The sequence below is a fragment of the Cannabis sativa genome, chromosome X (genome assembly GCF_029168945.1).
Source record: "Cannabis sativa cultivar Pink pepper isolate KNU-18-1 chromosome X, ASM2916894v1, whole genome shotgun sequence".
Lineage (NCBI taxonomy): Eukaryota > Viridiplantae > Streptophyta > Magnoliopsida > Rosales > Cannabaceae > Cannabis > Cannabis sativa.
This window is the reverse complement of record NC_083610.1, coordinates 45,620,026-45,633,053: the sequence shown is the minus strand read 5'-3', so window position 1 is coordinate 45,633,053 and position 13,028 is coordinate 45,620,026. Positions and strand designations below refer to the sequence as shown.

General features: G+C 29.8%; 1 protein-coding gene across 1 annotated transcript; it reads right to left on the bottom strand.

The window, feature by feature from the left end:
• Window positions 1-226: 226 nt before the first annotated feature.
• On the bottom strand, window positions 227-3,277 carry LOC115708654 (probable polyamine oxidase 5). The gene is made up of 3 exons (XM_030636646.2): window positions 875-3,277; window positions 668-788; window positions 227-576 (listed from the first exon to the last, which is right to left on the bottom strand). The coding sequence occupies exons 1-2, from the start codon at window positions 2,202-2,204 to the stop codon at window positions 745-747; spliced, it is 1,374 nt and encodes a 457-aa protein (XP_030492506.2). The 5' UTR covers window positions 2,205-3,277; the 3' UTR covers window positions 227-576; window positions 668-744.
• Window positions 3,278-13,028: the final 9,751 nt, after the last annotated feature.

The following is a 13,028-nucleotide window of genomic DNA, read 5'->3' as shown; positions in this document are numbered from 1 at the left end:
AATCTAACAATCTCAATAGTTCAGGAAGAATTTTTAACGACCAAAAAAGTTCAGGGAGTATGATTTAGTACATGTCAAAGTTCGGGAGAAAAAAAACTAATTAGCCTTTTATTTTTAATTATATATAATAATATTGTAAAATCAATTAATAACAATATTCTGTTAAATAATGATATCTTAAGTTAAAGGAAACAAAGAAAATTAAAAAAATATCATCAAAACCATGAATCTTAATATATAACTACATTATATGTAAAGATATTGGTAGTGCACCACATCATATCAAATTAGGACAAAGTTGAAGCTATTTATAACATATTAGTATTATATATGCACATAATACACATATAATATATACTAGGTAGTGAGGCTACGATGTAGAGCGCGTAAATGTTGAACGTTTGGCGAGAGTAAAACTGGCTTAATCTTCCACGGTTTCAACCGCTTTCCATTGCTTGAATGGTGAGGCGATTAGATACTTTGAACTCATTGTTCGGTTTGCATCTACGTACAACTGAATTCTCCATTTTTTGGCTGATAATTGTCTTGTAGTTTTTGGACAAACAACTTATGTTTCTGAAGAAAAAAAAATGATTAGTTATAAATTTTAATGTATTTCTATGTACGAAAATGTATAAATTTTACATATTTATTTTTTTATAGTTACCTCGTCCGAATATGATCTTAATTGAACTGCAGTACATGAGAATATGTTTTCTGCAACATCACCGAACATCACAGCATCTAACAACTCTGTACCATCGTCGAGTTGTACATATGTCCTTGCACTAATAATTTATACAGAATATGTAACGGTTAGTATGAATATGCAAGAAGTTCAAATATTAAATTAGTTATAATGTGCTTACCGTACCTCCACTTATGATTTGCTCTTCTTTTAAGGATTCAAGCTCAAGAGCCTCTTTTCCAGCAAACCAGGAAAGCAGGACATTTGAATTTTCATAGATTGGAAACATAGAAGCAGTCTTCCTCATCCACCATGGCACCTTTTCTTGCCTAAGTTCAGAGTCCCCACGATGGAAAACCATTTGGAGAAATGGAAAACTTTGGAAATCTTGGCATTTTCGATCATAATTTTGGCTCAGTTGGAGGAAAAGCTTGTTAACAACCCCAAAACCAAGCCTTGATATTGCCTCAGTCTTGAAACAAGGCAAAGGAGGATTAAACATACCTGAACCATCATCCTGAACTCCAGCTTTGAGCACACCCAATGAAACTGTAACAATAACATGGTCAGCCACCATAGTTGTCCCATCACAAAAGTGAAGCTTCACAGGCGTAGAGCTAGTATTGCCATAACCATTTGACATATCTGATTTTTCTCTAGCAGTAGTCACCGGCAGCCACTCGATTTGTCTCACCTTTCGGCCAAGTTGAACCAAACCAGGTGGAAGAACAGAAGCTAGAGACTCAATTATGCTTAAGTACCCTTTAGCTATGGTGATTTCTTCTCCCCAACACATACGGTACTCGCTCTCCGCAGCGAAATCAAGAGTCAAAAGATCATCCGCCGACGTGTAAGTCCTCTGGATATTCTCAAACACCCTGAAAACACCATCTTCAAGCAACTTTCTGGTCCAATTCTCATACCCTTTTACCTCTCCATCTTCTTGTCCCTTCAAAGCCCAATATAATTTGAGGCCTTGTCTCAGATAAGAACCAACACTGACCCTGCCAATACCACCATTCACTTCTATACATGTCTTCAAAGCTTTTTCCGCTATTTGGCTGTAGTTCAAAGACTCATTCGCACTATCACCACCTTCTTCTACCAGCTTCCCCTGAGCGTAATCCATCAGCTTCTTAAACAGACCCGAAACCGGTTCGACCACCGCCGTTCCGTCCAGCTCTAACCCGCCTTCGGCTACGGTCGTGAACCGGGTCGGATCCTCCGAAGAGCCGTCCATGCACTCCCATGGCTTCTCCGACTCGAGTGCTCCAATTTCCTGAGCTATTTTGTGTACTGGGCTTCCCCCAATGCCGTGGATCCACGTGGCCCCCATCTCAATCTGGTCGCCGCCGAATTCCGACGTGTTTATCCGGCCACCGATTCTCGAACCACCTTCCACGAGGGTGAGCTCGAACGAGTCCTTGAACCCAACCGTGGTATAGAGCTTGTTTGCCGCCGTGAGACCCGCCATTCCTGCTCCAATAATCACGATTCTGGGTTTCTTGGCCACCATTTTTGCTCTCCAAAGCTCAGATATTTCCTTTTTAACAATATATATATAAAAATAAAGAAATAGCAAAACAGAGTAGAAGTAGAGTTTTAGTCTGAGTAGAGAGTGTAGTAGTAGTAGTAGTATAGTAAGACTTTTTATGAGGAAATATTAGATTTAGTGATATGAAATTTATAAGAGGGTCTCTATGGTATTATATTCAATTTAATGACAGTGAAATACTTGTTTTATTTATTAATTATTGTATTTTTATTTTTATTTTTTAAAAATGAAGGGTCTAATAAAGACAGGGGTCTACTTTTCTTGAGCTCTAGTAGCTCTCTCTTTCTCTCTCTCTCTAAAGATCCACTGCTATATATGTCCGTGTTAATGACATCTTAATAAAGCTTTAAAAAAAAATTAAAGATTGACACTAAAAAAGTGAGGAAACTATTAAGATTGCCCAACACAATTGTTTTTATTTTCTATTTTTTAAAGGTTAGATTAGTGCCTTCCACCAACCTCATCATATACATAAATAACAATTACATATTTTTTTATTATTTTTTTTCTAACTAAATTACAATTAGATATTTGTGATAATAAACTAAGGATGGCCCACCCTTTGAGCAATTCGATGGTCTTGATCAGTTGATGCCCCATCGCTGGTTGGGACAGAAAGCTTAGCACGTGGCACTCATGTTGTGCAATTATATTATATATCACGACTCATTTTCTTTTCTTCAAAATATTTTAATAATTTTATTTGTGTTTTTAATCAATTTAATTACACAATACAATATTTATTTTATTTTATATTTTTTTTCTAATTTTAATTTTTATATATTATTATTAAATAAATCATAAAATTTTATTAATGACAATCAACTAAAATAATAATTGAAAATTTTACAATGTACCCCCTTAAAATAGATATATTGATGCACTCCTATCTGTTTTAGGATCTGAAATAATTTTTTAGTCAAATTTTTTCTCATGGTCATGTACGTTATAGTTATTTAAGACATCCTGCAAATTTTTAAGAAATTCGGAAAAGTTTAACACGTCAAAAACTATGTTCAAACAGTGTGTTGCACGCGTGACTATTTTATTTTATACGCGTGTAAAATAACAATAATTTGAATAACATTCAAATAACTTTTAAATAGGAAACACATGTATATTTATATTTATTTAATATACACGTATATTACTTTAATTCAAATTCATATTTAAACAAAAAAAAAAAACAACAGAAAATAACAATAAATTGCCAGTGTTAATATTCACTAAACGTGTGAAAAGAAGCCAAGCATCATGACATGTATTTGGATCTCATTTTACATAGTTCTTTAAACAAACTATAAGTATTTTCATCAATTTACTACTCACAGCTTCAGCTCTGTTTCAAAGCTTGACAAAATAAGAGAGCCATTTGTTCCATCGGTCTCGATTGCCATATTATACAATTTTGTGGTGTACACAAGCAGTTGCGAAGTTTCTATTTCACTGGAATTACCAGAGAGAAGTTATGTTATGAGGGTACTTGTAAAAAAAATGCCAAATAAAAGTAATTAAAAAATTATGTAAATTCAACTCAAACCCACAAAAATACTTACACAAAAATACTTACACATATATACTTACAAAAAATACTATACAATTTAAACAAACCCACAAATATACTTACACATATATAAACAAATTATTATTATTACTATTTTTTTCACAAAACAAATAACTTTAAAATATAAAAGGGCAGCAAAATCAGTACCCACGCAATTGAAAATCCTAGAAAAATTGCAATAAAAGTGTTCTTTGATGAGGTTTCAGTCTCAACATCTATCGAGTCAATTACTCAATTACCTCCTCAAACAAGATGAGAGCGTGACAAAAATTTGCCCTTTTTCTGTGAAATGACAAGATTTCAAGTAAAATAAATATGTTTACGGCATTTTGAAAAAGCACAATTTAGAAAGCAAGAATTCCCCAATACATGCCAACCCGGGGACTAATAGCTTTACGGAAGAGCTTCTAAGAAGCTATAAAACGAAGCGAGAAGCCTAGCCAAATGACTAATGTTTTCTATATGACACTTAGCTAGATATGTTATTCAAAGATTTTATCAAAGAGAGGAGTCATTTAGAAAAATACATACCCATTGGCACATGCTACGGTTCTTGAGATTTTTTTTCATTTTCCTAGTTGAGCCGGAATATAGTTCCTCGCAAGGTCGCAAGGCAATTTCGCTCTCCACAAACTGGTGGTTTCTTTGGAACAAGACTCTTCAGCATATGGCTTAACGGAAAATATTTTCACCACCACTTACCGAATCCACCAAAATTTCCTCCTCCTACATCCGACCTGGCGAAACCTCATAGATCTCCCCCGGGTCCGCGATGAACCCAGAAACTAAAAGGCGGACTACTTCCAAAGAACTTCGCAAAGATGTCCTGCGCATTCCTTTGATTAAACCCATTTGAGCAACCTCCATTTCCAAATGGAGATCCGGAAGTTCTGGTGGTGGCATGTCCTTTAATCCTTCTTCACCATATTGATCATAAATTTGTTTCTTATGAGGATCACTTTCAATACACAAAGTCATCAAATTCACATTTTTCATTCCTAAACACAACAAGCTTAAATGAAATATGAATTTTATAGCCAATACATTCATTCATATAATGTGTAAATGAAACAAGCAAGCTCATGCCCTTTATAGAAAAAAAAAAAATCTACATAAACCCTGTTTACATCATTACGTTCTATCTAACAAAGAATACCACCATGAAAATCCCGATAGCATCCAAATCTTAAGAACAAAACAACGGAAAAAGTCTCAATCCCAATGGCAAAACAAACTTACCTCATATCCCAATTATTACTTTTGAAGTTAAAACAATACAAAATAACCCATGAAGTTTTAACATAAGGAATCATGAACTATGATCTCATATCCCAATATCAAACAATATAATTCCAATAATACAAAAAAAAGAGCAAAACCCATCAATTAAAATGAACTCAAGAAGCTTAAACAAACATCAATGAACAAAAGAAAAGAACTTGCCTCATAAGCCTCGGAGAGATCCGCCTTAAATGTAGCTTCGGCTTCCTTTTTGTTATTACGATTCTTATCAGGGTGCCATTTCATGGCCAATCTCCTGTAAGCTTTCTTCAAATCATCATCTGTGGCGTTCCTATTCACCTTCAATATGTTATAGTAATCAACACCCATTTTATCTTTAGTTATAATTTAGTTATAAGAAAAGACACCATCCTTTTTCTTCATAAAGATCTTATATTTATCTATTGTCTTTTATCAATCAACAATACCAAAATGTGTACTTACAAGTTTCAACTGTCGAGGATATGGGCATGCCCCAGGGGACCCATAAGTAACACCCAAGATATTGACACCGTCCTGCAAAAGAAGGATAATGTAAAGATTACTCAATGATCACAAAACATATATCCTTAGAAGAAAAAAAAAATGGAACTTATTGCAGTGCTAGTTGGATGTTATCTATCTTTTCTGATGCACGTGAATCACGTAGCAACATCTTTTTGGCAATGAAACATAGAATCTGTTTTAATTTCAATTTTGCACAATGTCATATGTAATGAAGAAGTTGACATGAATCTAACTGTGCCTAAACAGGAGAGAAATAAAGAGAGAATTTAGAAGACACCGGTAAGATTGAAACTTACAGTGTTGATAACAATATGCTCATCCAAGCCATCTCGTTAAGACATCTCTGAAATACATAAATATTGTCATTAATGATATGAAGTTATAACATAACAATCATTTTAGCATGGCCAGATGGCTTGGTTGAAAAAAAATCTTGCCAACAAATTGCAATTAAGTATTATAGTATACGATCAACATGCAAAACAAAGACCATCTAATAATGCAAGAGCCCTCACCGCTTTCACTGATGAAATAACAAATTCCCTCCCAGGAGGACTCAAAACATTTGATGGCAATCTTATCGTATAAAAATCATCTTCTTGCAAGAGCTTCTGAAAAGATTAGTATGAGTATGGTTAAAATTTCTTAATTAAGAAAAACCCCAAGAAAGAAAGTTCATAAGAAATTTAAATCACCGAAAACTTTTCCTTCTCCTCTGCAAAAAATGCATTCCTCGAAAATCGCAGCTTTGTTAAAGTCTGTTACAATAAAGTCAAAAATTTAACCCGACAGTCAGCCAATAGGCATTCACCTCAACGTTTTTCACTTAGTAACAAGAGAAACTCAGAAACATGGATGGAGAGTGGATTTGAAATAAATGCTGAAAAATAAATAGTATATCGTGCAAAACGCTTACAACCTTGTGGGAACAAACAACAATTTGATGCCCACAAAAGCTGGAGCACTATAGATACAAGTAATGTTAGAAAAGAACCATTCATTTTGAGTATGAATCCTTAACAAGGATTCTGCTATTGTTTCTACTGTAAATTGGCAAATGGATCAGATATAAACAGAAGCATCCACCATTATTCATCTACAAATTCTCCTGCCGAGCAAATTGTTTAACGTTTAACTCTCTTTTGAATATTACCAAATAAGCAAAACTAAAATTCAAATCAAAATCAAAATTTTGAACTCGTTCATTAGTTTAACAATATACCCATTTCAATCATACCGAAATTCAATCAGAAACATAAAATTTAAACCAAATACCTCTTACTGGTAACTTATTTTGCGTGAATTTTCTCATCAAAACAACTTGGAATGAAAAGAGCAAACACACCTGACCACCATGATTCCAAGTCTTCAATCGAGCCGTGAAGGTACCAGCGGGAGAGAAATCAGAATCCCCAAATGCGTGTTTTATAAATAGGGAAATAGGGTAAAAGAAAGACCTGGCTAAGAAACGATTGAGATGAATTTTTTTTTTTATATATATATATATATATATATATTTTATAAGAAAAAAGTTAACGGCGTTAAAAGATAAAGTTTAAAAAAAATAAAAATTATTTTTTGGCATTAAAAAAAATAAAAGAATCGTTAAGCAGAATTAAGATTAAGCAAGAATTGTGCCAGTTAAAAATAAAGCTAGACTTTTAATATATAAAGATATATATAAAAAAAATATTATACATAACATATTTTATAGCATTGGAACAAAAAAAAAAACGAAAACTAAGCAAAGATCAAAAAAATAATATAGTATTGTCATGTGATGAGGTTGCAAGTAAAAATATTATGTCTTAATTTTGTTAAGAACCAATCGCACATATGATTCGATGAGATGCATATAAAGTTCAATTTTAATGGATCTATATACATATATGGATTTTCTACAGTATGGATTACAATGTTTAACTATAGGAAAGGAAATTGGCCAATCAAAAATTAAAGATAATTGATTGTACAAAAATTTTATTTGACATATGTAGGGGATTATTTCATATTTTTTTGTTTATAATGATTTCTTTATTATTAAATATTTAGCTGATGTATATCTTACTATTATAAAAGTGTCATAATAGTGTGATAATCAATTTTATCCTTAGTAAAATCAAATATGGTGTGATAAGAAGATAATTTTGCCATTTGAAAAGTCAAAATATCAATATTCACTCAACACTCATACTCTCTCTCTCTCTCTCTACATCCTAACTTCATTTAACAATGTCTTTTATGAGTACATAATCAAATACATATTTTTGTTCTAATATGTATTTTTTTCAAAAAAAAAAAATATGTTTTACTTTTTATTTTTATTTACTTAATTTATTATTTTGTTTTGTGACAATGTTCTTTTAATTTTATTTACGATTGTAAATTTAAGACGCCTGTTAAAATTCCACCATTAAAAGTTAGTTGAATTTCCATTGTAGACACTTTTGTATGCGAAATATATTTTCAATAACTTTGAGATTTTAGCGCCACGTGTATACATATGTACACAATGACAATTCCAATTAACATTTACATATTGAATTTAACTTGTTCTTCAAATTTGTAAGTGAAGTTAAGGGAGTGTTGCTACAAAAAAAATATATATAATAAAGAGTTATGTGTGTATAAAAACTAAAACATAGTTATGTGTGTATAAAAACTAAAACATAAAAGAGTTTTGGTCGCTGATTATCCTAATAAAAAATTTATATGTTTCCATAAATTATTTTGAATTTGAATAGGAATATAATGATTTTTTTTTTAAAAAAAAAAAAAAAACCTAAATGTATTTTTCATTTTGGTGAAAGTTTGAATTATGGTAAAAATTGAAGGAAAAAAAATTCTTTTTAATGAGGGACTCTAATTTATCACATAACAGAAATAAAAAATTTCAGGAAAAACTACTACTCACATGCATGCTTTTATTATATAATGTAACTTGATCAATTCCAACAATAATATTATTAATTATAACATACCACACCATAATTGTTTCGTTTTCTTTCAAATAGTCAAATTAATCTTCTTCTTCCTTTCTTGATAATTTAATTATTTAATTAATTATTAATTTGCTTATCTCTTAATCTGTCCATACTTGTAATTAATACTAGGTAACTGTTATCTTTATTTTTTTTCAAAAAAAAAAAAGATAAATTAGGTGTATGATTTTTAAATGTTATTACACTAAAAAGCATTGCAAACGGTTTTTAAAAAAATAAAAAAATATTGTCTAAATTTTTAAAAATTTAAGAAAAATACTGTATAAAATAAAGTAATCAAGAAAAATTATTTAGTCACTGTTATTTATTATGATTGTAAAAATTAAATTATATCAATTTTTATAATATTATTTAGAAAATAAAAATTAAATAAATAAAAATATGAATGAAATAGAATAAAAAGAGCCAAGCACGTGTATTTGCACGTGCCAACCTCACCTAGTATATTAAAAAAACTTCATGTTCATGAAAAAAAAAAACTGATGATTTTTTTTTTTGGAAAAAACTGATGACTTTTTATTTTATTTTATTCATTTTTGCACTACTGTCCAAGCCAATTTATTGATAGTTCTTAGCAATTTTAATTAGGGAAATATTAAAATACATCCCTCTAAAACTGGTGCACTGATGCACCCTTATTTTTGTTCTGATATTCGAGGGACGTTTTTAGTTTAATTTTTTTTTCATGGTCGTGTATATTACAGTTATTTAAAACATCTTGTAAAATTTTAAGAAATTCAGAAAAATATAACACGCCGAAAATAAGATTATAAAAAAATTAATAGCAAAAATCGTAAGTAAAATTATTTTTTAAAAATAAATACCTATATAAAAACAATTTAAATTAATTTTGAAAAAAAAAATTAAATTAAAAAATTAAAAAATTAATAATCTTTTTAATTATTAATATTATTTTATTTTTTAAAAATAAATATATAATTAAATATTATTATAATATGTATAAAGTTTTAATTGTATACAAACAGTCCTAACGTAAGAGTATACACCTTATATCTTAATGACCACAGGATCTAAAATCAACAGTAAAAAAAGCTTCCCTACCGATAGAGAACTTATGCTAAGTCCTACCATAATCTTGCCCATATATATATATGAACTAATCAAATTTATTATCTTATTAAGTTCAAACAAATGGACCTTAGTCCAAAACTTAGCTCTCTTTATTTCATGTCATGAACATGAACCATATATGTACTAGAAGTGAAAGTTTTAAATATTGTAGAGAAATTTAAACAAAATACTTAAAACCACATCGTCATAAATATATACATATATATTTATGTTTTTTTACATGTATTTTTTTTTTTTAGAAACAACATTATTTCTTGTAGCAACAATATGATAATAACTTTGTAAAAAATTAAAAGAGAAAATTACATTTACTATTGGATTTTAAAAGTTCTTATGATAAATATGGTACATTTAAGTTTGACCAATTTATATGGTATTTTTTTGTTTTTAATTAGGTCTTTTTATGGTATTTGATATGCCATATATGTGTAATTAAGTTTTCAAATTATATATTTAATGTTTTTATTTGTTTAGGAAGTTTTATTTGTCATTGATGCCGGAAAAGTCACCGGAGTTTGCTCCCAGTGCTGGAAAAGTCGCCGGAGCAGCGATCGGTGCCGGGAAGTCGTCGGAGTTGTTGTCGGTGCCAGAAAATTCGTCGGAATTGGCATTGTCGCCAGAAAAATCACTGAAAAAATTACCAAGAAACCGATTTCTTCATCTTCTTCTTCAAGAAACCGGTTTCTTGATAAAGAAACTACCTTCTTGGTGATTTTTTCATTGATAATGCCAATTCTGACGACTTCTCTGACGCTAGTAGTTACTCCGACGACTTTTCCGGCACCAACAGCAAACTTTGGAAAAGTCATCAGAATTGGCATAGTCGCCGGAAAAATTACCAAGAAACTGGTTTCTTGATGAAGAAACCAGTTTCTTGATGATTTTCCGGTGATTTTTCTGACGACAATGGCGATTCTGACGACTTTTCTGGCGTTGGTAGCAACTCTGACGACTAATACACCGGCAGCTTAGTACCGACAGTAAACTCTGGGAAATCCATCGGAATTGACATTTTCGCCTGAAAAATTACCGGAAATATCACCAAGAACCTAATTTCTTTTCTTCATCAAGAAACCAATTTCTTAATGAAGAAACCAGTTTCTTGGTAATTTTTTTTGTGTTTTTTTTTCTCTATTTGGTTATTGATGAAATCGGTTTCAATTATTTTCAGTATATATGATTTTTGTTTTGTTTTCATAATCTTTATTATTGTTGTGTAACAAAACTAGTTCATTGATGAAGAAACCACTTTCTTGGTGAAAAACCAGTTTCTTGATGAAAAACTATTTTCTTGGTGATTTTTCTAGTGATTTTGTTGGCGACAATACAAATTCTTACGACTTTTTTGACGTCCGCAATAACTCTGGCAATTTTTCCAACATCGATAACCACTCCGTCAATTTTTTCGACACCGACATCAAACTCCAAAATAGTTGTCGAAATTGGCATTGTCACCGGTAAAATTACCGGAAAATCACCAAGAAACCGGTTTCTTTATCAAGAAACAAGTTTCTTGGTGATTTTTCAAGCGACAATGCTAATTCTGACAACTTTTCCGGTGCCGACAGCAAACTCCGGTGATTTTTTCAACACGAGTGACAACTCGGCGAACACTATAGTTTATTTTTTAAAAAAAATAAATATGAAGGGAATTTTAATATTTTTTCTGGTAATTTAATTATGTTTTTAATTTTTATGAATCTTAAATTCAGATTTTTTTTTTAATGTTTTATATGGTTTTTTTTAGAGTTTGATTGGTTAAATAATAGAGTTAATTTCACAAATGCACAAAAATAACAAAAATACGGTTTCACAGAATTTTAAACATTTTTACGATTTTTTTGATTTTATTTACATAAAATACGGTCTTTTTATGTTAAAATTTTGTTCATTTGTTGTTAATTTTTTGTTATATGTATGTTATTTTTTGTTGTTTTTTTGTTGTTATTTTGATGTTATTTTCATGTTATTTTTATGTTGTTTTCTTGTTGATTTTATGTTGTTTTCGTGTTATTTTTTGGAAAACCGTAAAAATGTAAAAAAACATTCTTTGAACGTAAAAATGTAAATATTTTACAAAAAATGGTGTCTTATGTAATTATTCCTAAATAATATCATATTTAGTGGCATTTACTTTTTATGTCATATTTATCATAACCTTAATAACTTTTCTCATATATTTGAAAATAGCCCAAATTAAAATACGTAATATGTATAATTGTATAGGGCCGACTCTATAGGTATAAAATAGGGGTAAGTTGAAAAATACCTCTTTTATTAATCAATTAACCAAATTTGCCTCTAATTTTATATTTATTTGAAACATACCTTTTTTTATATGTATTGTACCCAAAATACCCTGACATAAGAGAGTCACATGGAGAGTATCTTGAAGTGACAGGGGCAAAATTGGTACAATGTTTAAAAAAAGAGGTAAAAATGATAGACTTTAAAAAAGAGAGTAAAAATGAAAGAGGACAATATAAAAAAGGTATAGAGTGTAATTTCCTCTATAAAATATGAGCTACTACACAGGGCTAAAAAAATAAAAGGATCCAATATATATTTTTTCTTTAACGCAAAGTTTTTTTATGAATTCAACTTTTTAAGGAACAAACAACTTATGGTTAGTCACTCACATACAAAAAAATTATTATTGCTATTTAATATTATTTTGTTTCACACCTTTTATATTTTTTTTTTTTGAAGTTGTATTAGAAATAATAATAATTTAATAAAAGTTTGAATTTTAAGATATGTTTTTATAAAATATAATATAATATAATATTTTTCTAGTGGAAAGTGATTCAAAGATAGTGATCAACACTCTCAACGGCTTGTATCCCTCGTGGGAAATTGAAAACTACTCTTTATTTTATAAAAGAATCGTTCATTCTTTCATTACTTGTTTATTTTGTTTTACGATTAGATCGTATAATTTTATGGCCCATAACGTGACTAATTGGGTTGTTACATAGTAGTTGTATTGATGTTGTTACTACTCTTAAAAACATTTGTTATAAGAGATAATTTTATAAATACACAAAAACAACAAAAAAATTACAAAAATACGGTTTCACAGAATTTTAAATATTTTTACGAATTTTTTTATTTTATTTACAAAAAATACAATTTTTTTTATGTTGTATTCATGTTGATTTTTGTTATATATATGTTATTTTTTATTGTTGTTTTAATGTTATTTTTATGTAGTTTTCTTATTGTTTTCGTGTTGTTTTTAGGGGAAACCATAAAAATATATAAAAATAAAATCCATTAAATGTAAAAATATAATTTTTTTTTTTATAAAGAATAGTGTCTTCTATATGTAAGAACGTT